Source organism: Rattus norvegicus, chromosome 6 (genome assembly GCF_036323735.1).
Source record: "Rattus norvegicus strain BN/NHsdMcwi chromosome 6, GRCr8, whole genome shotgun sequence".
NCBI classification, from domain to species: domain Eukaryota; kingdom Metazoa; phylum Chordata; class Mammalia; order Rodentia; family Muridae; genus Rattus; species Rattus norvegicus.
This window is the reverse complement of record NC_086024.1, coordinates 33,264,763-33,291,176: the sequence shown is the minus strand read 5'-3', so window position 1 is coordinate 33,291,176 and position 26,414 is coordinate 33,264,763. Positions and strand designations below refer to the sequence as shown.

At 44.4% G+C, this 26,414-nt stretch overlaps 1 protein-coding gene across 3 annotated transcripts; it reads left to right on the top strand.

The window, feature by feature from the left end:
• The first annotated feature begins 4,880 nt into the window (after positions 1–4,880).
• On the top strand, positions 4,881–24,664 carry LOC134479112 (uncharacterized). Of its 3 annotated transcripts, none has more exons than XM_063262623.1 (3): positions 4,881–5,745; positions 21,753–21,853; positions 24,316–24,664. In XM_063262623.1, the coding sequence occupies exons 1-2, from the start codon at positions 5,259–5,261 to the stop codon at positions 21,851–21,853; spliced, it is 588 nt and encodes a 195-aa protein (XP_063118693.1). In that variant the 5' UTR covers positions 4,881–5,258; the 3' UTR covers positions 24,316–24,664. The 3 variants fall into 3 exon arrangements, with proteins under 3 accessions (XP_063118693.1, XP_063118692.1, XP_063118694.1); XM_063262622.1 differs by lacking the exon at positions 24,316–24,664 and adding an exon at positions 23,070–24,009; XM_063262624.1 differs by lacking the exons at positions 21,753–21,853; positions 24,316–24,664 and adding an exon at positions 8,843–10,541.
• Positions 24,665–26,414: the final 1,750 nt, after the last annotated feature.

Here is a 26,414-nt window from a genome sequence, read left to right as displayed (position 1 = left end):
TAAGATCAAGAATCGACAAATGGGACCTCATAAAGTTGCAAAGCTTCTGTAAAGTAAAGGACACTGTCATTAGGACAAAATGACAAGATTGGGAAAAGATCTTTACCATTCCTACATCTGATAGAGGACTATTATCCAATGTATACAAAAAAAACTTAAGAAGTTAGACTCCAGAGAGTCAAGTAACCCTATTAAAAATGGGGTACAGGGGTTTGGGGATTTAGCTCAGTGGTAGAGCGCTTGCCTAGAAAGCACAAGGCCCTGGATTCGGTCCTCAGCTCCGAAAAAAAGAAAAAAAAAAAGAAAAATGGGGTACAGAGCTAAACAAAGAATTCTCAGCTGAGGAATATGGAATGGCTGAGAAGTACCTAAAGAAATGTTCAACATCCTTAGTCATCAGGGAAATGTGAATTAAAACAACACTGAGATTCCACCTCACACCAGTCAGAATGGCTCAGATCAAAAACTCAGGTGACAGCAGATGTTGGCGAGGATGTGGAGAAAGAGGAACACTCCTCCATTGTTGGTGGGATTGCAAGCTGGTACAACCATTCTGGAAATCAGTCTGGAGGTTCCTCAGAAAATTAGACATAGTACTACCTGAGGACCCAGTTATATACCACTCCTGGGCATATACCCAAAAGATGCCCCAACATATAAAAAAGACACGTGCTCCACTATGTTCATCGCAGCCTTATTTATAATAGCCAGAAGCTGGAAAGAACCCAGATGCCCTTCAACAGAGGAATGGATACAGAAAATGTGGTACATCTACACAATTGAATATTACTCAGCTATCAAAAACAATGACTTTATGAAATTCGTAGGCAAATGGTTGGAACTGGAAAATATCATCCTGAGTGAGGTAACCCAATCACAGAAAGACATACATGGTATGCACTCATTGATAAGTGGCTATTAGCCCAAATGCTTGAATTACCCTAGATGCATAGAACACATGAAACTCAAGACGGATGATCAAAATGTGAATGCTTCACTCCTTCTTTAAAAGGGGAACAAGAATATTCATAGGAGGAAATATGGAGATGAAGTTAGAGCAGAGACTGAAGGAATAGCCATTCAGAACCTGCCCTACCTGGGGATCCAGCCCATATACATACAGCTACCAAACCCAGACAATATTGCTGATGCCAAGAAATGCATGCTGACAGGAGCTGATATAGCTGTCTCCTGAGAGGCTCTGCCAGAGCATGACAAACACAGAAGTGAATACTAGCAGCCAACCATTGAACTGAGAATGGGGTCCCCATTGGAGGAGTTAGAGAAAAGATTGAAGGAGCTGAAGGGACTTGCAACCCCATAAGAACAACAATGCCAACAACCAGAGCTCCCAGGGACTAAACCACTACCCAAAGAGTACACATGGACAGACTCCTGGCTCCAGCTGCATATGTAGCAGAGGATGGCCATGTTGGGCACCAATGGGCGGAGAAGCCCTTGGTCCTGCCAAGGCTGGACCCTCCAGTGTAGGGGAATGTCAGGGTGGGGAGAGGGGAAGGGGTGGGTGGCTGGGGAGGGGGAACACCCTTATAGAAGAAGTGGGGCAGGATGGGATAGGGGATTTATGGATGGGAAACCGGGAAAGGGGATAACATTTGAAATGTAAATTTTAAAAAATCCAATAAAAAGAAAAGAATTCAGACGTCTTCCTGCCTCTGTTAGCACACAGGGTAAACTAGATCAGTAGAAATTACCATCTCTACCACACCTAGGGCTGCCCTTGCTGTGTGTCAGGCTGATCCTGAACTTAGGAATTTGTCTGCATAAACAATAAAACGCAGCTGAGTTGCACAAGATCCAAGATCTCCTGCAACCACCACTCCCTACATTTCTTATCTCGTTCCTTAGAATCTTTCTGACAAGCTGGCTCATGGTGCAGCTGCCCCTGCTCCTTTAGATTTGAGAAGCCCTTCATATAATTCATATTGCATCCTTATTTTCTGCAGTTGAGAAATTACATATTTTTGAACTCATGTTCTTAGAATTCTTTTTCACAGCCTTAGGGCCTGTCCTGAAGTTCCCAGCATTTACCATTCTGCTGAGACATTACCTACACCTGTCTCCTGGACTCAAGGTGTCTCTGATTACCATGGAGTCGTTAACATTAACTGGGAATGCATTCCTTAAGATGTGTACTTTATCATACAAACAAGCCTTATGCCCATTGACACTCTTAGAGGCCCACACCTGCTGGCCCTGTCCCAGGGGTAGGAACGGAGTCATTCTGTCCCTACCAAGGCCCTGCCAAATTCAGCACTCTTAATTGCTGAGCCATCTCTGAACCCATGGTAGTCATTTCTTAAAGGAAGGAAGGAAGGAAGGAAGGAAGGAAGGAAGGAAGGGAGGGAGGGAGGGAGGGGGAGAGGGAGAGCGAGAGAGAAACACACACAGAGAAACACAGAGAGAGAGAGAGAGAGAGAGAGAGAGAGAGAGAGAGAGAGAGAGAGGAAGGAAGAAGAAAGAAGGAAGAGAGAAAGGAAGGGAGAAAAGAAGAAAGGAATAAGCTTGTGAATTAGTGAGTGGGACCAGAGAAAATCTTTTGTGTGATTTTAGTAGTCCTTATTTTTTAATTGAGGAAATTACTTGTACATGTATGGGTATGCTCTGAATCATACATACTTTTACAATATTTTTCTGTCCAATAAGAAGATCTCTTCTAAGTGAAATTAAACCACCAAAATAAAACTATGGATCTTTAGAACTATAGATACAGCTCTCCCCTTTATTTACCTTTTATTTTACTAGTTCCCCATTATTATATTCATTTATATTTAACATTTATTGAAAATAAATTAAAATTTTTATGTCATGTATTGTTTTGTGTGTGTGTGCATGTGGAAACACACCTCTAGAGGCAAGATCTTGACACCACATGCATTTAATTTCTTCTCCACTCTTTATTTTGAAACAGGATCTTTCACTGAACCAGGAGTTCAGAGATTTGACTATGTTTGGTGGCCAGTGAGCTCTGGGATTCTGTGCCTTCTTAGTGCTGAGATCACAAGGTGTGTACTGCTGTGCCTTTTTACATTTACATTCCAGTCATTGCTGCCCCCTTGGTCCCCCCCTCCCACAGTTCCTCATTCCATTCCTTCTCCTCCTTGCCTGGAGAGGATTCTCCCGCTACTAGGCCTCCCCCTTCCCTGGGGCTTCAAGTCTCTCAAGGATTAAGCGCATCTTCTCTCACTGAGGCAAAACAGGACAGACCTCTGCTATATATGTGCCAGGGGTCTGGGACTAGACCATGCATGCTCCTGGGCTGGTTCTGTCTCTGGGAGCTACATGAGGTCCAGGTTAGTTGAGACTGCTGGTCTTCCTATGGGATCACCCTCCCCTTCAGCTTCTTCAATCCTTGCCCTAATTCAACCATAGGGGTTCCTGACTTCAGTCCAATGGGTGTATCTGCTTCTGTCTCAGTCAGCTGCTGGTAGGGCCTCTCAGAGGACAGCCAGTTCCTGTCTGTAAGCACATTATAGCATCAGGAATAGTGTCAGGCCTGGGTGCTCCCCCCATCCCATGAGATAGATCTCAAGTTGAGCCCGTCATTGGACTGACTTTCCCTCAGTCTCTTCTCCATTTTTCCCTGCAGTTCTTTTAGACAGGAACAATTCTGGGTCAGAAATTTTGACTGTGGATTGGTAACCCAGACCTTCCACTTGAGGCCCTGTCTATCTACTGGAGGTGGACTCTTCAGACTTTTATGTGCACACTGAGGATCTGAACTCAGAAGCTCACACATTTCCAGCAAGCATTCTACTCACTGAGCCAGCTCCCCAGCCCTCAATAGTTTGCTTTAAAGGCTGGAATTTATAGTGCATATTTTCAGTTTTGGATAAAAACTCCAAATTTGTGTGTGTGTGTGTGTGTGTGTGTGTGTGTCTGCGCGCGCGCGCGCGCGCGTGCGCAAATGTTGCGTTAAAAGAAAAAATAACTAGTTTGGGTGGTTAATTTCAAGGGTTCTTAAGTGGCATTAAAACCGTTCAGCCCAGTTCCTTCACTCTGAATGTATCCAAGAAGAAAAGAACCTCCATGCTGAGTTTTATGTTTTGAGGCTGTAAGAGCCTCTTTAAAAATTAGCCACTGTGGGAGGCAGGCAGCATAAGGTCTGCTTCTCCAAATATCGGAAGGAGTGCACACCAAGGTTGTTGTGTGTTTTGGAAATAACTTTTAGTCGGAAAAACTTCAAGGGGTTCATTGTGAGTTCAATCACATCTGAAGCAAAATAATTTATTGTAATTTATTAATCGATGACTATCCACACACTCCTCCACATCTCCCAGCTCCCTTGCTGTTAGGTGGGTCTGTGTGAGCAGTTATGACACATGAGCCAACAGTGAAAGTGACAAGTGTCACTTCTGGGGTGACACCCTCGTTAGTTCCTTGAAGCCTTTCTTTTTTGGTAACCAGATGCTGAGGTGCTGCCTCGCAGAGACGGAGGTTGCTGGCTTGGAAGAGCTGTGTCCGGAGGAGGACGCAGGGCACCTGCAGCTAACTCTGAGTGGAAATATGCTGTAATGAGACAGCCAGCAGGTCTGGGGCTGTTTACAACCCAGTCTATTCCAGCTACTATCTGAGAGCGCCATTCGTTACAGCCATCGTGCCTGTAACCTTTGACGGGCACACAGGTCGAGCATTTAGCGTTTCTATGAGTAAAATATCTCTTGTTGATTTTTTTTTTCTTTTACAGCCAAGGAATTTTCCCTATCATTGGTGAGAAAAGAGTCCAAAGAAAAGCATGTCAGCCATGATTAACACGGGACATAGTCCGAATGACTGGGAGGCCGAAATTACTTTTATCTAGTTTTAAAGGTATAAATCCATTTTCTTTATCACTCAGACCAAATCAGTATAGAGGATACCACAATGGTTCCCCCCACCCCCAGGACCAAGTAGTTTATCTTATATTTTCCATTAATCCTCTCTTAATTTTCTTAAAGGCAAGGAATTTAATTTTAATTTGTTCCACAGAATTGAAAACAAAAAGTTAGGTAATTTGCTTTAAAATATACAACAAAAAAATTCTGTAGAAATCCACACCAAAACTCAACTTGCACCTTTTTCATCTGTGTCGTTAGTGTGTGTCAGGGTTAGAGGATGAGAGGAGGAGATGAGAAAGTTGAAATTAGACTTCCGTTTCCAAGGGTGACGTAAGTAATTAGGATAAATGTTTCCCCTGAAGACAGAGCTAGAAGAGGATATATGAAGCTGTCTTTCAGGAAAGAGTGCACAGCGGCCACATGGCCGTCAGCTCGGACCTGTACCACGTGGGCATCAGCACGGACCGGTACCACGTGGGCATCAGCACGGACTCGTACCACGTGGGCATCAGCACGGACCCGTACCACGTGGGCATCAGCACGGACCCGTACCACGTGGGCATCAGCACGGACCCGTACCACGTGGGCATCAGCACGGACCCGTACCACGTGGGCATCAGCACGGACCCGTACCACGTGGGCATCAGCACGGACCCGTGCCACGTGGGCATCAGCACGGACCCGTACCACGTGGGCATCAGCACGGACCCGTACCACGTGGGCATCAGCACGGACCCGTACCACGTGGGCATCAGCACGGACCCGTACCACGTGGGCATCAGCACGGACCCGTACCACGTGGGCATCAGCACGGACTGGTACCATTTTTGTCTTGAGACAGTCATCCTCATCAGTGCTTTGGGATGCAGGGATCTAAAGTTAGCATCCAGAGCCCACGCCAGCCGGGGTAAGTTACCATGCACCTTGAGTTGGGGCATGCATAACACGTAAGGGTTATGAGACCAGGCATGCGGCAGATTGTAGTGAGTGTTCCAAGCGCCGGTCAGAAGAAAAGCTGTCTTTCGAGAAAGGGACTTGTTGGTGTTTTGTTGTTGTTGCTGGTTTGGTTTTTGGTTGGTTGGTTGGTTTGGTTTTTACTATTTTATTGGGTTCTTACGCCTCTACCTCCCTTCCAACCCTTATCCCTTTCAAGACCCCAACACTAGTTAGGGGAGAAACAAAGTTTGAGGCAAAGAGGGACATAGACCTCTATAGGTTACTTCCTGCTGATTAGGGTGGGTTCCTTGGGGTGCGTCCAATCTTCGCCATCAGAATGTCCAGCGGTCCAGCAACAACGGATGCCACAGCGAACAGCAGCGACAGCAGGGGGAGCCGCCGCCATAGGTCCCCTTGGGGCTCTCCCATTTATACCCTCTCCAGAGTCCCCAGAATTAAACTATCCGCGGCTGGCAATGATCACAGCGCTGCTAGCGCACTTCATCCGCTGTGCAGCAGCCTCGTATCCCACGCCCAGGATTAAAACAAAAACATAGTCACATAATATAACTGGGCTTTTACAGAGAGCAAACTCCCACTACAGAGAATATCATTGTAGACTTCCCAAGTTACTTTTACAAATAATTAAAAATACAATTGCCAGAATGTAGGAAACACTAACCAAGCATACAAAACAATTAAACACCCTAAGCAAGGGGGGGAAAAATAAGACAGGCTATAGAAACGAGCCTTCAGCAATTTCAGAAATTGCTCTAAAGCAGCTGTTTCTGTCAAGATCGAGTAGGCTAAGGTGAAATTTGGCTATTTTCCTTTGTTCTATTGTGTTTGTTTGTTTGTTTGTTAAGGACAGGATTTCTCTGCATAGCTCTGGAAGTCCTGAAACTCTCTATGTAGATCATGGTCTCTACCCTCTGCCTCTCTTCCAGGGCTGGGATCAAAGGCAAGCACACTATGGGCAGCTAATCTTGGCTAAGTATGAACCCCACATAGCCTCACACCCACAGGGAGGAGGAATATAGTTCAGTGCTAGAGTTCTTACCCTTCATACCACGAAGACCTGGGTTTGACCTCCAGCACCCACCCTCATAGATAAATAAATGAATGCAAAACAGAGTTAGAAAGAAGCAATTTAAAAAATCTAATCATAGAAATGAGTGCCCTAATTAAAAAACAAAACAGAACAAAAAACAAAAACAAAAGAAACAGCCAGTGGGTCTGGAGAAGTTGCTCAGTGGTTAAAAGCACAGGTTGATCTTCCAAAGGGCTTAGTTTTGCATCTGAGGAACCAGCACGATGACCCACAGACAACTGGACCTTTTGTTCCAGCGGATCAAGCTACTCTTCTGAATTCCATACATACACTGGGGCGCACACACGTGAGCACAGAAGAAACTTTAAAGAGAGCAGGAAACTGATGAGAGGCTAGAGAGAGAGTTCAGTGGGTAAGAGAGTTTGCTGTGCAATCTTAACAAGAGTTCAGGGCCTGGAGAGATGGCTCAGAGGTTAAGAGCACTGACTGCTCTTCCAGAGGTCCTGAGATCAAATCCCAGCAACCACATGGTGGCTCACAACCATCTGTAATGGGATCTGATGCCCTTTTCTGGTGTGTCTGAAGACAGCGACAATGTACCCATGTACATAAAATAGATAAATCTCAAAAAAAAAGGGGGGGGGGGTTGGGGATTTAGCTCAGTGGTAGAGCGCTTGCCTAGCAAGCGCAAGGCCCTGGGTTTGATCCCCAGCTCCGGAAAAAAAAAAAAAAAGACGAAGAAGAGTTCAGATCCCAACATCCATGAAAAAACCGGAAGTGACTGCATGGTGCCTTTAACGCCAATGCTGTGAAGGGTGAGGCAAGAGGATCTCTGAGGCTTGAGGCTGGTGGCCAGAGCATCAGGTTCTGTGAAAGATCCTATCTCAGAGGAATACGGTGGAGCCGGATAAAACAGGACAGCAGAGTGTTCTCATACTCACAGGCACAAACAGGAAGAAACTCTTCATTTTATATGAGTACACGGTCGCTGTCCTCAGACACTCCAGAAGAGGGCGTCAGATCCCATTACAGATGGCTGTGAGCCACCATGTGGTTGCTGGGAATTGAACTCAGGACCTCTGGAAGAGCAGTCGGTGCTCTTAACCGCTGAGCCATCTCTTCAGCCCAGAACTAAGCACTTTTAAATGTAGGATTTATGAACAAATCATATATAGCTCAGGACGCCATTTAGTATGGCAGAGAAGAACAAATGGACAAAGACAAGTCATGGGGCAGGGACGGGGGCGCATCTAACAGACTGAGCTCTTCCCAAAAGACCCAGAGACAGAGGCAGAAGCAGTGTTTGATGAGATACCCCTGGAAAGCTCTTCAGTTGTAGGCCTCAGCTCACAGATGCAAGGGGACAAGTGGGTCCTGGGAACAGTCAAGAAGGAGGCCACACAGGAACACTGCTGGGAAGCAAACCAGAGGCAAAAGGTTTACAAAGGTTCACAAAGGAATAGTTTGGTTGCCAACTTCTGAGCAGCAACTGTGGAAGCCAAAATCCTGTGTGTCGATGCGAATATCGGTCAGCTTAGAATCCTATATCCAGAGGAAATCCACTCAAACACTGGAACCAGCCTCATTTCAGTAATTAAATGTTTTCCCTGTGGGATGTGCCACAGGGACAAATTTATGTATTGCTCATCTTGTATTGTTAATGAACCCGAATGTGAGTCTTCTGTCTTCACCGCCATGCGCCACGGTGACGGGCATGTATGCCCTCTCTTGGACTCTGCGCTGTGGGCAGGACTCCGGAAATCCTACAGAACTTTTTTTTTTTGCTTGCCCACTGGGTTCTGAGCTTTGTTGTAAAAGTATGTTTTATTCTTTTAACAGAAAGGGGGGGGGGGTAAGATTGGCCAAAGGACAGTGAATTGTAGAAAAGACGGCTGAATTAAACCAAACTGCATACTTTAGAGATGTTTTAACATCAGAATGGAGCTCGGGGAATGTGTTACACTGGGGAAAAAGTTTTGCCTGTGAAACACCATGGGTTCTATCAAAATTGATACAGATCCGACTGGAGTAAGAGAAGCTTTTCCACAGGAAAGGCACAACTCAAGGAAGACACAGAAAGCAGATCTCTGCATGACGGCAGCTCAACAAGTCAACTGAGGAAGGACAGATTGTCATTCATTCATCAGACCGGTGGGCCAAACATCTGGATGCTGAAATGGACTGTCACTGAAGACAGGCGATCGGGACTGCAGATAGGAAGGATCATCTCATCAACAGATCCTCATAAGGACGTTGGGGCTGTGAAGTTTGTGGAATTGATAATTGCCTCCGTTGTAAAAGTTAAATTGTATACAATTTTTAGCTTAGACAAAAAGGGGAAATTGTTGCAGAATGTTTGATCACATGGTGAAGTCGAGATTGTGTTATTTACTGAAAAAAACCTGTGTCTAGTTGTAGTGTGGCTTAGCCCTTAGCACACAGTTTCAATCTCTCAGGCTGGCCTACAGATGCACCCTTAGTACACACCTTTAATTCCAAACAATGAAAGTAGTTTGTAGAAGGAAGCAGCAATGTTTGAAAGTGATGTCTAATTAGTGTGGCAGACAAGGTGACAAATCACAGAAAGATTTAACAGAATAGGATATGCCCAACACAAGAAGAGAGAGGAAGGGGAAGCTACTTAAGAAAGCAGTGCAGAGAAAGAAAAAGAAGAGAAGTAGTTTTACTGGGAGGGTTTTACAGAGACAGAGTGAGGAGAGAACAAACTAGACACAGGGGAAGACAGAACAAGACAGGATGAGCAGGAGCTAGAAGATTAGAACAGATTGTGAGAGTTAGTTTAAGGTCAAGCAGAGCAATTCAGAAGAGGCCAAGGGAAAGAAGCCAGATTAAATCAGTCGATCTGGAGAGGAGTTTCAGTCAGAACTCAAGCTCTGAGTTGAACCAGCCAGCCAGAGATCAGAAAGAACAAGGAAGGCCCTGGGTTCGGTCCCCAGCTCTGAAAAAAAGAACCAAAAAAAAAAAAAAAAAAAAAAAAAAGAACAAGGAAGGGTAAGCTTAACTCAGCAATAAGTGTCAGAGGCTGAAAACAGTCTAGGGGTAGATAAGATTGTACGGAGGGAGGCTGGAAGCTTCCAGGACTAGGCCTAGGCTAGCAGGCAGAGGCAGTAGGCCTCTGGGACAACAGTCACACTTCATGTTCTTTGTTAGCAACTTCATCAAGACAGGATAGAAGTGAGAAGCCAACTCGAGGAGGACTTAAAGTTCTCAGTTGGCTGACATGTTCTTTAAAGCCATCAGGTTTTTGAAAATGGCCCTGTGATAGGGAGTTTCCGTAATTCATGAATATCCATACATTTTATTTATTGGTAAGAGGGTTTAGGGTTGTTTCTGTGTTTTGGTGGTTTGGGAGTTTGTTTGTTTTTGAGACAGGGTTTCTATGTAGCTGTTGGCTGGCCTGGACCTCACTCTGTAGACCAGTCTGGCCTTAAACTCAGAGATTCACCTGCTTCTGCCTCTAGAGTTCTGGAATTAAAGGTGTGCACCACCATGCCTGGCTGGTAGTATGTTTTTAAAATCTCATTCTAGATACATTAGTGTTTGATTTGTAATTATGATTTCCACTCTCCAACTTGCTTTTTCTTTCTAAATGGGGTCTTGATAAGTATGTTACTAACTTTTTAATATTTATTTATTATAACTGTAGCTGTCTTAATACACCCTAGAAGAGGGCATCAGATCCCATTACAGATGGTTGTGAGCCACCATATGGTTGCTGGGATTTGAACTCAGGACCTCTGGAAGAGCAGTCAGTGCTCTTAACCACTGAGCCATCTCTCCAGCCCATGTTACTAATTTTAACACAGTTAGAATAGGATTTATCGTTCTTTTCCTTTAAATACCCCTCCCTTCAAGAGGTTCTTTCTTCCTTGGTAACATTTTAATAACATGCCAATCCTTTTACTCTCTGTGTGTGTGTGTGTGTGTGTGTGTGTGTGTGTGTGTGTGTGTGTTGCACATTATTCTCATTATTTTAAAATCCAGATTAGGGTCCATTGAGGTAGCTCAGTGGATAAAGGCAAGCCTGCCAACCTGAATTAGATCCCCAGGACCCATGTGATGGATGGAGAGAACTGACTCTGGCTCTCTATGTATATACTCTGGGATACATGTGTGCACCCCTCCCCCATCACCACAGTAAATAAAAAATAGATCCAAGTGTAACTGTATACTCTCGAAGGGATGTTGCTGGTCTAGGCATCCATTTCCCCCTTCTTTCATAATTATAAAACAAAATCGATGAGAGAAGTTATTAAGAAAACCATGAATCCTAAGATCCTAGGTTGTTTGTCCAAAGATATCCCACACTTGATCCACTGTAATGGAGCTTGGATGTGCAGAATTTTTGAAAGTCTCCTACTCTCACAAGTATTCATTATACTTAGATTGCAAAGTAAAGGGGAAACACACACACACACACACACTACCATAAACACACACCACACAAGTGCTTACAATGTCGTAGACGTAAGGAGACGTTCCTATTTGGAAACACATTCTGGAACAGAGTCCAAGGAGGATACAGAGTTAGAAAAATGTGTTGGGTTTGGCTTGAATCTAAAGTAGTAAATTAAGAATGCTCTTCCACAGAGGCGAGGATATGGCGGAGATAGAACCTGGGAGTATGTGTGAAAAATGAGGAGTAGGGAAAAGGGGGAAACGCGAAGCATTTAAGGAGAACGGAGAGTAATGAACGTAATTTTGTTTGCCAGGCAGTGGTGGTGCACACCTTTAGTCTCAGCACTCAAGAGGCCTGTGGATCTCTGTGTTCCAGACCAGAGTGGTCTACAGACCCATGACAGTCAGGGCTACACAGAGAAACCCTGTCTTAAAACACAAAACTGCACTTTTGCCTAATCAAAAAATTGTTTCTTAAGATTTGCGAGCATATAAATTCTCAACCTATAAAATTTAAAGTCGAAGGAGCACACAGAGGCTGTCTGAATTCCATCTGATAGTTAACTTTTCTTTCCTGCCTCGTAGCTAACATTCCACATCCCACAAAGCTAGAAGATTTATGAAAGAATTCACCATGAAGAAAAGCTGAGTATTTAGTGGGATGAGTACATCAATTCTGGCTGAAAAGTTACTTAGTGCACGAAATGTATCGAACAGCGCATGTGCACTGCTTTCACAGACCCGTCAAAAGTAAATTTTAAAAATTAGATTACATTTTAGTGAAAATCCCTTTTTACTACAAGCCCCTGAGATTTTACTGACTGCCATAGTTGAGACACAGGGACAGGTGTCAGCTGTGAGAGAGTGCTATCTTACTAACAAACTTATTTAGTAGCATTCCAAAGGAAATGGTAAAAAGGCTCTAACTGTTTTAGACCCTGAGATCAAATTCAGACGAATAGGAGAGTTGGTAAAACAGCTGCTGGGGAGAGGACAGGAGACTGGGAGAGAAATGGGAGCTGGGAGAAGGTCAGCCACAATTCAGATTGTGTGAAGAAGCCTTATGGAATCTACTGCTTTCAAAACTAATTTACGAGGCGTTGAATGGAGGCGCTCCACATGGGTAGGTAATGTAGCTCCCAGAAAGCCATGGGCTTTAAATGAAAATGCCAGGGCCAGGGATGGGCAGTTGGTCAAGGAGACCTCTGGTTCCCAAAGCAATCCAGCTACTGACACTACTCTCGGCTGCCCGTGAGAACTAGATAGTAACACCCTATGGCTAAGAGCCCACGTAGTTTGCCTGCAGGATGGAGAGAAGTCAAGCTGGAACTAAGCTGGAAGTTTCCTCCCTGCTAACTAGCTTTCCAAGTGCTTGTAGATGCACTTTGGGTGACAGGGAAAGAAAAACCGTAAGCAATCTAATGCAGCTGTAGGGCGTGCAAGATACAGCTCACCAGGCAAGACGTACTCATCGGCGTAGCAATGGAATGACTGCTTGCAGGTAACCAACCGCTTTCTGCTGGTCTTCTGGAGGGATTTCGTGCATGGTGTTATAAAACTGATCAAGAAGATAATATGGCTGGGGAGACCATAGGCCCTAAGCAAGGAAATTATGACTGTTAATTTACTAAATGGGCCAATTGTGTCCATCAAACTACCTTTTTTTTTAGAGATTTATTTATTTATTATACATAAGTACACTGTAGCTGTCTTCAGACACACTAGGAGAGGGCATCAGATGTCACTACAGACAGTTGTGAGCCACCATGTGGTTGCTGGGAATTGAACTCAGGACCTCTGGAAGAGCAGTCAGTGCTCTTAACCACTGAGCCATCTCTCCAGCCCCATCAAATTACCTCTTAAATGTTTTTGGCCATAGAGTAGTGCTACTGTCAGCCTTGGTCAGAGAAGCTTATTTTTGTAGTGGGCGAAGGTTACTTTCAGAGACTCATAACTGGTCAAAGAGCTGAGAGTCAGACTGCAGAGTGCTCAGCCCCAAATGAGACAGCACCACTTCCGTGGCTCAGAGAACACCAGCGAGGGGGGAGTGGAAAGATCTTCCAAATTTGAAACTCCCAAGATGGGTGCCTGCAAATGACCACAACGTTCCAAAATGGATGGGTAGGTGAGGGACCTATTGGATCCACCACTCCTTGAAGAGCTAGTCATAGTTTATGGCATAGTTTTCTTCTCTGGAGCAGCCACTGCTAAGTTGCTGGTACTCTGGATAATATCCCCTTACTGATGCTCATTCAAGCAACCCTAGTTAAACAGTGGGAAACATCGAACTCAGAGGGGACCTAGAAAAGAAGAAAGTGGGGACTGGACAAGAGGAGACAACGAAGTCAAAATACATTTTATGCATTTATGGAATTAGGAAAAATAACTCTTTTTAAAAGAAATGCCATTCAAGAATGAGTCGATCCTTTGTTTTAGCTTTTACAAGGCAAGTATATAACTTCAACTTTTAACTATGTGATTTTTTAGTATGTCGACCTCAAATTTAAAAAAATGAAAAGATGTCATCACAGGACTATTTGGGCTGAAATGTAACAAAATGTGCAGCTAAAGATGGCTCGGCCCCACCCATAATTTCAGATGTCTAGAAGCACCGGGGGTGGCTGACTCTTCTCATGCCTTTCCTGTTGTTGCCACAAGATGGCGCCAATGCTCAAAATAGCGCTTCAGAGAGCCATGAGGAAGGAAGAAAGGCGAGCAAAGGGGCTTTCTCTTCGCTCTACGTCTCCCTTAAGTAGAAAGAAAAATGGAGGCTCCCAGCAGAATTCGCGGACAACTTCATTACACGTCCTTCTTTTGGGACACAGAGAAAAAGGAGCGCCGTGGTTTACCAAGACCGTGCAACTGAGCTAGTGGTTTGCACTTCGGAACAACCAAGGCTTTTATTTACATATTTAACGTTTTTGTTTGTTGTTGTTTTAATCAAGAAAGACGTGAGAAAGAGCTGTTGGATTAGGCCATGGCTAGTGCCTGCCAGAGGGGCTCAGGAGAAATCTCACACGTTGGCTACCTGGTCTCACGACCACATGTGAACCGCGGCCGATTCAGAAACAGTTTCTCTTTGATCATTACTTATTCTCTGCAGCGACTTAGAAAAATGATTGAACTAAATTTCCTCCCATCAGAGACTTGATGAATACTGAGATTAACAATAAAACTATTTTTAAAAGTCACTGCTTTTAAGCCAAACTTCTTACTCTAGCTCTCACTGGGTTGTACGAACCACCTCCAATTTACATATTACAGAAGAGAGAGAGCCTTACATGGAGAATAAATCATTTTCAAACTAGACACTCCATCCAGAACTGACAGTAGTTGGTTCCCAGCACGTCTTTTATGTCTGACATGCTTTTAGAAGAGTAATCATATTCCCAGTGACTCTCAGGATAAAATTTTCTTCTCAAAGTTCATTTTGTGGAGGTTTTTTTTTTTTTTTTAAGTTCTGAAGAATAAAGCAATTATTCTTTCCTTTTGAAATTACATCTCAAGTCCAGAAACATCAATTTCTTTAAAATATTAACATGGAGTGGTTGGGGTATTTCTCTTTTGTATCCTTTCCACTCTCCTTCCGAGTCCCTTGTTTGTTTTGGCAGACCCTCACTCCTACTAGATTTCCATTGCACACGAATTACCCCAAGCTCCAGCTGCCCCACAGACAGCTGTTCTCACTGCCCTCCACAAAGCCCCCCTCCTTCTGAGGTAACCCTTGCTTCCCCAGTATGGCTACTTCGCCCCAGTTTTGCCCCTGGCTTGGGCACAGAACTTCTGCCAGGAGCAATGCCTGGCAAAGAGTTTCACCTGGAGTCCACCAGAAGTGGGGGTGGATGCTGGGATCTTGCACCACACCGTGCAGGACCTGCTAAGAGTTTTTCTGAAGGGATGTGAGCCGAGGGAACTGTTATTGCGATACTGATAGTCTGAGTGGGAACCAGCCTGTGAACAACGCTTGGGAGGAGGAAGCAGGAGAGGAAGCCCTGGAATTGTGTTTGTTACATAATCCAGAAAAAAACTTGTTTTGCTTAAGCCTCTGTTTGGATCGTGTGTTTTCTTTCACGTGACCAAAAAAAGTTCTAATTTATACAAGAAAATTCTCAGATACTGAATATTTCATAAGTTAATGTAGAAAACATGTGGGAAACATGTTGGAAAGAAATTCTTTCTCTCTTTCTCTCCCTCCCTCCCTTCCTCCCTCACCCCCCAGCCCCCACCCAAGGCTGTCCTGGAACTCCCTCTGTAGACCAGACTAGCCTCAAACTCAGAGATCTACCTGCCTCTGCTTCCTGAGTGCTGGGATAAAAGGCATGAGCCACCACCTCCCAGCACAATACACATTTATAACTAACGTCCAAAAGTTTTAGTCCGCCTCACTAAATAATAATTCCCACTTGTCACAGAAGAGTTTAAGTTAGCAATCTCTGTATCATATGTTCAATGCAATCTAATCTTTGCAACAACAATGTGCCCTAGAAGCAGTTTTTTCAAGACAGGCCACACATATTTGTTTCCCTTTTATGCTTTTTTTTTTTTTTTTTTTTTTTTTGGTTCTTTTTTTTCGGAGCTGGGGACCGAACCCAGGGCCTTGCGCTTCCTAGGCAAGCGCTCTACCACTGAGCTAAATCCCCAACCCCTTGTTTCCCTTTTAAATCAAAACAATTTCTCAATACCACAGAATAAGATAGTATTGTCCATATCTAGAAATACCGACGAGCTATTGGTATACATAAGCCTCTCGTTCTGAAGTTATCTTAGAATGTGAGTCTCAAGTTTCTCTGGGCATTTGAATCCAACAGCCCCTGCGTGGGAACCAGGCACAGCAGGCTGACACAGCTGCTGTGACCACACTGTCTGTGTCTGGCTGGGGGCCATTCGAGTCTGCATCTGGAGAAGCAAAGCATTGTGGGGGAATTTTTCTCTGCAGAGAAGTTCCCAAGTCAATAAATGCCAGCTTTCGCCTTGGTGACCCCTCTCCCACCCAGGCCTTCCCTCATCCCATCCCCCACACCAGGATCTAAGGACAGATCCCTGACCTTTTGCTTGCTAAGAAAGCGCTCTACCTCTGATCTAATCTCCAACTCCTCCCTTTGGTGACTTTACCACTCTCTACCTTAGGTGTCCTCATCCTTGTCAAACTGTAAGAAAACCTTTGTAATGGGCTCTGATGATATAGGGTAAGTCTACAGACTATAAACAGTTTATCCACTTGGACCGATACCCAGAGACAGGCCCGGTTTGTTTATTTATTTTTATTTGTTATATGTATGTGTGGTTTGCCTATGTGTTTGTCTAGTCCGTGTCCCACAGGCATGCAGTGCCCACAGAGGTCAGAAGAGGCATCAGAAGGTCTGGAACTAGAGTTAGGTGCAGTTGTGAGCCATGATGTGGGAGCTGGGAATTGAACTTGGGCCTTCTAGAAGAGCCAGTGCTCTCAGATGTTGAGCCCCATCTCCAGCCTCGCACGATGGAAAACAGACAATGATTTCTGTCTCTTTATGACATTAAAAGACACTTAGGGTTATCTTCATAAGCAACTCCTCTGTTGAATATCATACTATTGTATCAGATTTATTTATTATTTATTTACTTATGTATTGGGTTTTTTTTTTTCCCCCAAGACGGGCTTTCTCTGTGTAATAGCCCTTGCTGTTCTAGAATTGCTTCCTAGACCATGTTAGCCTTGAACTCACAGAGATCTGCCTGCTTCTGCCTCCCAAGCAGTGGGATTAAAGGCGTGCACTACATGTCCAGCTGGAGTTTTATTTTTAATAGATAATTGTCCATGGGCCTCTAAAGTCAAAGGTACAAACGTTCCTTCTCATTTCCATCCTCTATCATTGAAGTTTGTCTCCCCGGAGGGGATTTGTCTTCGTTCTGTTGCTGTGATGAAACACCATGACCAAAAGCAAGATGGGAAGGGAAGGGTCTATTTGGCTTACATTGTCATTTATGGTCCATTACTGAAAGGAAATCAGGGCAGGAATTCAAACCGGACAGGAACCTGGCAATCCTGGAGGCAGGAGCTGATGCAGAGGCCATGGAGGGGTGCTGCTTACTGGCTTGCTCCTCATGGTTTGATCAGTCTGTTTCCTTATAGAGTCTAGGGACTACCATCAGGAGGAGGGTAGCCCCACCCACGATGGGCTGGGTCCTCCTCCCTCAATCACTGATTAAGAGAGTATCCTACAGTCGGGTCATAAGGTTCTTTTCAGATTACTCTAGCTTGTGTTAAGTTGACATAACAATGGCCAACACAGGACTCTCTTTGTTTTTCTTTTCATCTTTTTTGAGCCTGGTGTGGTGGTTTGAATGAGAATGGCTCCCATAAGCTTATATATCTGTACACTTGTTTCCCCAGTTGGAGGAACTGTTTGGGAAGGATTAGTGTGGCATTGTTGAAGCAGGTGTGTCATTTGGACGGTGTGTGTGTGTGTGGGGGGGACTTTGAGGTTTCAAAACCCCATGTTATTTCCAGTTAGCCCCTCCACCTCTCTTTCTCGGCCTCATGCTTTGTGGATTAAAATGTGAGCTCTCAGGTGTTGCCTTGGCTACCTGCCTGCTGCCATGCTCCCTTACATGATGGCCACAGACTGTAACCCTCTGGACTCATGAACCCCAGATCGAATGCCTTGGTCATGGTGTTTTGTCATAATTGTAATAGATAAGTAACTAAGACACAGGGTCTCACTTTGTAGATCAGGCTGGCCTTGAACTCTCGAAAATCTGCCTACCTCTGCCTCCCTAGTACTAGGAGTAGAGGTGTGCACCACATCCACCTTGTTTTTATCTTTTGATGCGCCCTCCCAGAATAAGCTTTCATATTTAATCAAATATGAGTAAACATTACCCTCCTCCTTACCTCAGCAATGGGGCTCCTTACTCTTCACTGAAGATTCCCTCTCTGTTTTTTGTATGTGTGTATGGTGTATGTATGTATGTATGTATGTATGTATGTATGTATGTAAGCATGTATGAATGGGCGTGCTCATGTGTGTGGGTGTGCATGCATGTACATGTGGAGGCCAGAAGTTAATGTGGGGCATTTTCTTTACTTGCTTGCCACTAATATTTTGAGATGGTTTCTTTTTTTTTTTTTTTTTTTTTTTTTGGTTCTTTTTTTCGGAGCTGGGGACCGAACCCAGGGCCTTGCGCTTCCTAGGTAAGCACTCTAACCACTGAGCTAAATCCCCAGCCCCTTGAGATGGTTTCTTGCCAGCTTACCTAAAGGATCCCGTGTCTGCCTCTTGAACCCTAGGATTCTAGGTAGCTGCCACACCTGCCCATCTCTTCTGTAGGTTCTGGGGATCCAAACTCTGGGCCTCACATTTGCACAGCACGTGGTTTCCCTACTGAGTCATCTCCCCAGGTCCACGGAAGGAGACTTGGCCTCACTTCCGTCTTCTTGCCTACAGAGCTTCCTCCTTCCTTTTGGCCGCCTCTCAGGATGTCACCGTTTCGTAACACATGGTTTCGACAGTGTTCTACTGTGGGTATTTTGACTGACTCCAAACTGTGGCAATTATAAACAACGCTATCATAAACGAACTTGTACATATGTCAACCTAACCTTGGATGTGTTGTCTTATTTATTTATTTATTTTTCGTTCAGGACAGAGCCTCAGACTTCCTGCACACAAGGCAAGTGCTATACCACCGAGATACATCCTAGACCTTGAGTGTACATTTGAAATAAATCTGTAGAAGTGGAGTTTGTTTCCTTGTACGAAGAGTTTATATGTGCTTAAAATTTATTTCCAAGGTTTTTGTTTGTTTTGTTGAGATGGGGTCTTACTATGTAGCCCTGGTTGCTGTAGAACTTGTTATGTAGACCAGGCTGGCCTCAAGCTCTCAAGAGATCTAACTTGCCTTTGCTTCCTGAATGCTGGGATTAAAGGTGTGAGCCACCATTTCTGGCCTCTCCCCAAGACTTAAAGCGTTATTATATTTGGAAAATATTGCATACTGTGATTAAGTACGGAATATAAACACGTACCGGGAAAGCCCATTCCCTGACCCCGTATGTCCTAGTCTTCCTCCCCACAGATCATCAGTGTGTGTATAGTTCTACACACAACACACGTATACACGTAGGCATGTGCATACGCCTACATATATGACAGCTTTTAGGTTTGCTCATATGCCGCTCCGTGCCCTCGAGGGCTTATTAGCCTATTTAGTTAGTAGTTCTGTGACAGGATCTCACTATAAAACCAAGCTGGCCTGGAACTTGCTAGGTGGCCCAGGCTGTCTTTGAACTTGCGATCCTTTTGCCTTAGCTTCCCAAGTACTGGGATTCCAGATATGAGTCACTATATCCAGATCTCCCCCCTCCCCCCCAGTTTTCAATTTACTATATCAACATTCGTCACATGGCGTAATATTAGTAGATCGAACTCATTCTCTTTTTTTTTTTTTTAATAAAACCACTTTATTGGCATGAACTCACAAATAAAATCATCTCACAGCTAGATTAAGGCAGTCTTTCAAACACTTGACCAGTCCAGTCCCAAACTCTAATTATAGCAGTGATTTTATATTTATTTTATTAAATGAGCGTTTTGCCTGCATGTGCATATGTATAACACACACAAGCCTGGTACCCACAGAGGTCAGAAAAGGGTAGTACGTTCCCTGGAACTGGAGATACAGATGGTTGTGAGCCACCATGTGGGTGCTGAGAGCCAAACATGTGTCCTCTGCAAGAGCAACAAGTGCCCTTAACTGCTGAGTCATCTTTTGGGATATCTGAATTTCTATGCAGTTAGAATGGTCACTTTAAAACTGAGGAACTTCACTTAGGGCTTTACATTTTCACTGTCAATTACATTTTTGTGCAGTTACCTACCACCAAAAACAATACAGAAAAGAACTAGTCAGAAAATTACCAATAAATTAAGTTATATAAAAATTGCCCATCTTTTGTTTAATATAGATGCATGAATATAAACCAGGAGGCAGGCAGATCTCTGAGTTTGAGGCCAGCCTGGTTTACAGAATGAGTTCCAGGACAGTCAGGGCTACACAGAGAAACCCTGTCTAGAAAAGAGAGAGACAGAGACAGGGAAAGAATATTGTATTTTCTTGGGCACCTTCTCACTTTTCACTTTTTGAATGGTCTTATTCCTTTGACTTGCTTCTCTTCTATTTATTTTGTTTTTTTCCCTTCACTTTTGATGCCCTTTTCATGTGACTGGTAATCCTTGGATGCTTATTTCTGCTTGAATTCCCTTTTTAAATATTGAATGGAATCACTATGTAAAGGCAGGACTTTGTGTTAGAGCAAAAATTCAGCCTCCTGACTTTTGTTGTGCTCCATAAATGTCAACAGTCCTTGCATATCCAGATATTTTTCCAGAGAAGATTTCTTGAATCAACTGCTTTTGGGGTTACTAGGCTCCTGATTTATTGCCTACTGATACAGGACAAAGGGAGTAGGCTCTCAGTCTAAAAGCTGATACTTGTTATTTTTTTTTTTTTACTGTCCTTTTAAGTTTATTAGCCTGACAAATTTGGTGTGTTTCCCACTTTGCTGTTTTACACCAAATGAGCAGAATTAATGTTAACTAGAGAACACAGCTGATGCAGGAAGGAAAGCAATAATCATTTTTGTCCACAGACAGGCAGGCAGGCATGTCTCTGGGCACCCGAGTCATTCCTCTTTACTGAGACTCAATGGTCCGTCCCTTTACATTAACAAACATTAACAAACCACCAAAGGAATGCAATGTCAACTGTGGCTCACAAAATAAGCACAAAATTGGAGTGTCCATGAGGGCAGGACAGAAGAACATCAACTCATAATGGTAAAACTAAGACTGAGGCAAATGAAGCCTGGCCACGGGCTCTGAGGAACAGGAGAGTTGGACTCCGAATGCTCTTACAGAAGGTAGAAATAGGTAGAAAATGCTCTTTATCAAACACTAGGCATTAAATGCTGTTTCTCATGAGCTCTTTGCAGTGCTGACTCTCATTTTGCTTGCCCTGGATTTGCTAGTCATGCTGTACCTTAAGGCAGCTTTCTGCCACCACGTTCCACACCACTGTCTGTGTAACCTGACAGGACCCTTTATTTTTTTTTTTTTTTTATTATCTTGAGTATTTCTTATATACATTTCAAGTGTTATTCCCTTTCCCGGTTTCCGGACAGACATCACCCTCCCCCCTCCCCTTCCTTGTGGGTGTTCCCCTCCCAAACCTCCCCCCATTGCCACCCTCCCCGCATAGTCTAGTTCACTGGGGCGAACTCATTCTCTTTATAGTGCATATGACATTTATCTCAAGGACACCAGCACTGACTTTTTCGTTTTAAAAATCAAGGTATAATTTACATAAAATATAATTCTTTGGCGTGCATTTAACAAAGCAGTACACCCTACTGTAATTGCTGGAACTCGAACTCAGGGCTTCGCCCATGCTAGGCAAGCATTTCACCACTGAGCTGCACCTCCAGCCACGACTGTCATTTTAATGAGTGTTTTTCTAATTATCCCCTCAAGGGTTGCACCAGTCCACACTTGCACCAGCAGTGTATGAGACTTCTTCCCGCAGCCTTGCCAAATGCAACGTCATCCAGCTTTCAGATCGCTCCGATCTATAGGTAAACTAATAATGCATTCTCATTTAAAACACCAGTTCTCCGTGTTTTTGTGTGAGGCAGGGCCTTGCTACTGTAGCTCAGACTGGCCTTGCACTTGCTCCTCCCATCGGACTTCCGGAGCGCTGGAGTTACGAGCATGTGCCATTGCACCCAGCCCGTTTTACTCAGGATGAAACTGAACGTGTTTTCATTTGGAGATGACCCATTTATATCCCTGCTGCTAGCCATACTTTGGGGCGATTCGTTTCTATCATTGATTTGTTTCCTCTTTTGAAAAACTGTATTGATTATGATTGTGCATGACGTGTGTGGGCGGCTACGTGGTGCTCGTGTGGAGGTTAGAGAACAGGGGAGGAGTTGATTTTCTACTTTCACCCTCTCCTGGCGTCTGGGGTCACTCAGTCTATCCGGTAGGGGCCTTTTCCTGTGGAGCCAACTCAAGACTCCAGTTTTCTCATTTATTGGGAGGGACATTTAATAGTTTAGAAAATCTGCCCTTGTCTGTGATGAGAATTACAAAATTTTGGGAAACTTGATGTGCGTAGAAATATCGTGTAAGAACTGTACCCCTTAGCTAGGCATGGTGCCACACACCTTAATCCCTGCACTCAGGAGGTAGAGGCAGGCAGCTCTCTGTGAGTTTGAGGTCAGCTTGGTACTAGTACTGAATTAGTATTCAGTATTACTACTGAGTACTAGGCCAGCAATGATTCGATGCTGTAAGAGATAGTTAGAGCATATTGCTTGGTTTTGTTTTTCAAGACAAAGTCTCACTCTAGCTCTGACTGTTCTGGAACTCCCTCTGCAGACCAGGCTGGCCTCAATTTCACAGACATACATCTGTCAGCTTCTGCCTCCCAAGTGCTGGGATTAAAGGCATGAGTCGCTATACCTGGCTTAAAGTTAATGTTTTATATACAGTGTAACAAGTAAGTTTCAAATGAGAACATCTGAATTTGGCCGAGGCACCAGGAAAGATGAAAAGTCACCCCCCCCCCCCCCCGTGCTTCCTGCTCCATCGTCCCAAGGTCACAATGTTACTCTAAAGCAAAGCATAGGTTCACCGTTTTGGTGTGCGATCTCTAGCCTGAAAACCTGATGTTTAACAAAGACGTTTATAACTCAGGGTTATGAAAGAGAAGGGTCAAGATTTAAGAAAGTAAGATGCTTATGTGCAGACATCTGAAGACATTAAGCTGTGTTATTCCATCCCCAGCTCCAGAAAGAAGGGAAAGAGCTCAAGAACTGAGGATGAGGCCCTGAAAACTGCACTTGGCTTAGTTCAGTAGTTACAGACTATTTAAGAGACATCGTCACTGATGGGGGCGTGGAGAAAGCAGCGACCCTGCTCCTTACATGTGGCATAGTGGATGGAATAATGGATGCAAGGCAATAATTAAGTTGCCTGTTATGAGCGTGAGCCAGGTGAGCAGTGACCATTGGCTTTGATTTTCATTTGTTTATTCTTGACATTAAACACATGCACTCTGTGATCATACATAGCTTTCTGAGAGATGGGTAATTGACAGAAGCCACGCATGCCTGCAGCCTTCTTATTCTCCTTTGATCTCTACACATATCACCAACCTTCTTCCTTAACGCATATGGCCAGTGCTTCCTAAGCATGAACGGTGGTTAGAGTGGAAAGTTCGTGTGCTAAGATTTAAATCTTTTCCTTTACTCTCAAAGGATTCTCTTGTGGAGCTGGCTCCTTGAGCAAGCAGGTCTTGTTTGCAATCATGGAGGCAACTTTATTTTTATCTCCAGCTATCCCTTTAAAGCTTGTCAATGGAGGGAGCCTTTGCTGGCCCCTCTGGATGAGAATTCAAGCACCTCCATTACATTTCTGGCCACTTTGAGGAATAAAAATCCTTATCTTGGTTGGACATCACCAGCGCAGCCTAACATTGATGTTTAAGGCAGCCACTTGCCTGCAGCTGAAGCCTGCTACAGGTCAGGGTCTCTGCAGGTCAGGGTCTCTGCAGGTCAGGGTCTCTGCAGGTCAGGGTCAATGCAGGTCAGAGTCTATGCAGGTCAGGGTCTCTGCAGGTCAGGGTCTCTGCAGGTCAGGGTCAATGCAGGTCAGAGTCTATGCAGGTCAGGGTCTCTGTAGGTCAGGGTCTCTGCAGGTCAGGGTCTATGCAGGTCAGGGTCTATGCAGGTCAGGGTCTCTGTAGGTCAGGGTCTATGCAGGTCAGGGTCTCTGCAGGTCAGGGTCTATGCAGGTCAGGGTCTCTGCAGGTCAGGGTCTCTGTAGGTCAGGGTCTCTGTAGGTCAGGGTCTATGCAGGTCAGGATCTATGCAGGTCAGGATCTATGCAGGTCAGGGTCTATGCAGGTAAGGGTCTGTGGTCTAGGGAAGGTAGGAGTAGTAATCCCTATCAATTCCCCCCCTGCCTTCCTCCTTCCCTCCCTCTTTTTCTCTATTTGCCTGACTTTCCCTAACTCTCATCCTCTATGCAGTTTAATTTTTATTCTCAACACAACCTGGAATCACCTGAAAAGAGGGAGCTTCAACTGGAGTTGCCGCCATCAGACTGGCCTTCGGCATGCCCCTGGACCATCTTCTTGATTGCTACATGGACATCAGAGGAACCAGCCAGCCCACTGTGCACAGTACCATCCTTAGGCAGCTGTCTGGGGTGTGTGAAAAAAACTAGTTGGGCATGAGTTAGTGAGACAAACAGAGATCCACCCCTCCTTCCTTGATGGTTTCTGTTTCAGATTCCTGACTTGAACTCCTGACCTGACTTCCCTAGTGATGGGCTCTTACCCGGAAGTATAAGCTAAAATAAACCTATCCCTCTCACAAGTTGCTTTTGGGCCAGTGTTTTATCACAGCAACAGATAGTAAAGTAGGACAGCTCCTTTCAGGCAGTTTCTCTGCATGAGGAGTTCTGTCAGGAGCCAGGACAGAAGTCGGCACAGCCGGAAGGACAGGAGAAGAGGACACATAATGGACAGGTATTCGGCTGGTCTCAGGTGGCTTCCCACTCCGGGCTCAGGATGCAGACCTGCAGGTGTAAGCTGCCTTGTTTACAAAGGTACCAAGGCGGCCCAGATAGCAATGGGGCTGAACTAACAGGCTGGACATCTAGGAGAAAAATAACCATGGCTTCCTGCACTACTCTACACACTGATGCTAATCCGACATTACAGAACTAAATGCGAAGGTTAAATGGATAGCATGTTTTCTACAATGAGAGAATTTTTACAATGGGAGGTAGCAGTAGTTTCTTAAACAGGCTGCAGAAGTTATGGAATATTCATATATATGGGAAAGGGTGTCTCTTCAGAATATAGAAAGACCCTTCATTTCAGAAAGGAAAAGATAGACAATAATTAAAATACTGTAAGCTTTGCACATCACACACACACACACACACACACACACACACACAAATAAAAGTAACATGATTCACACACAAAGGCTGAGTGAGGGCAACCCTGGATGATGTCTAAACATCGGGGAAATGCAAGCATAAATTACAGCAAGGCCACAGTGAGCTGAGCCCCTCAGAACAGGGAAAATTAGAAGGATTAGGAATTCCAAGCAGGCACAAACTGTGAGGAATAATTTCTAGTCTAGACTCTACAACCCTACCCCCTCCTCCAAGATTTCAACATGGAGCCCAGGATAGCCTCAAAACCCATGCCTATCTGGCCTCAGACTCCCCAGAGGTCAGATTACAGGTATGTGAAACTCTGTCCTGTTATGCTTGAAAACGTCTCAATGGTGTCAAAACTAAAGACACATACTATATGACCTAAAGAACTGATCCTAAAATCTCAATGGCATTCTTCACAGAAGTAGCAAAAACAACCCTAGAATTCATATGGAAGCACCAAGGCCCCAAACAGACCAAGCAATCGGGAAGAAAGAATGTTGCTGGAGGAACACTTGGTCTCAAACCACACTGCAGAGCTACAGTAACAAAACAGCATGGCACTGTCCTAAAGCAGCTGTGTAGACTGAGTAGAACAGAGCACTCAGAAACAAGTTATACCTTATTGTCAAACAGGCACCAGAGAAGAAACAGTCTCTCTGACAAATGGTGCTAGGACAACTGGATTTCCACACGTTGGAGAATGAGCTATGAAACTAGATCACATACACCAACAATCTGAAAACGCTGTAGGAAAATACGAAGAAAACACTTCAAGATCTAAGTATATGCAAGGGTTTTCTGAACAGTACACTGACAATGCAGGAAATAATTTCAAGAGTTAACAAATGGGATTACATGAAATTAAAAAGTCCCCACTTTTTAATTGGAGAGATGACTAATATCTATTGGAGAGTGGTTAAGATCAACAGCTGTTCTTCCACAGGATCTGGGTTGATTTCCGTCACCCGTATGGTGACCCATAATCATCTGTAACTCCATTTCCTGGTGATCTGACACCCTCTTTAAACATGTGGTAAACAGACATATGTTCAGGCAACGCATCCACACCAATAAAATAAAAATAAATATTTTTTAAAGTGCTCTCTACAGGCTTGAGGACCTGAGTTTGAATCCCCAGCACCCGTCAAACCTGTGTGAGGCTATGTGTGTGCC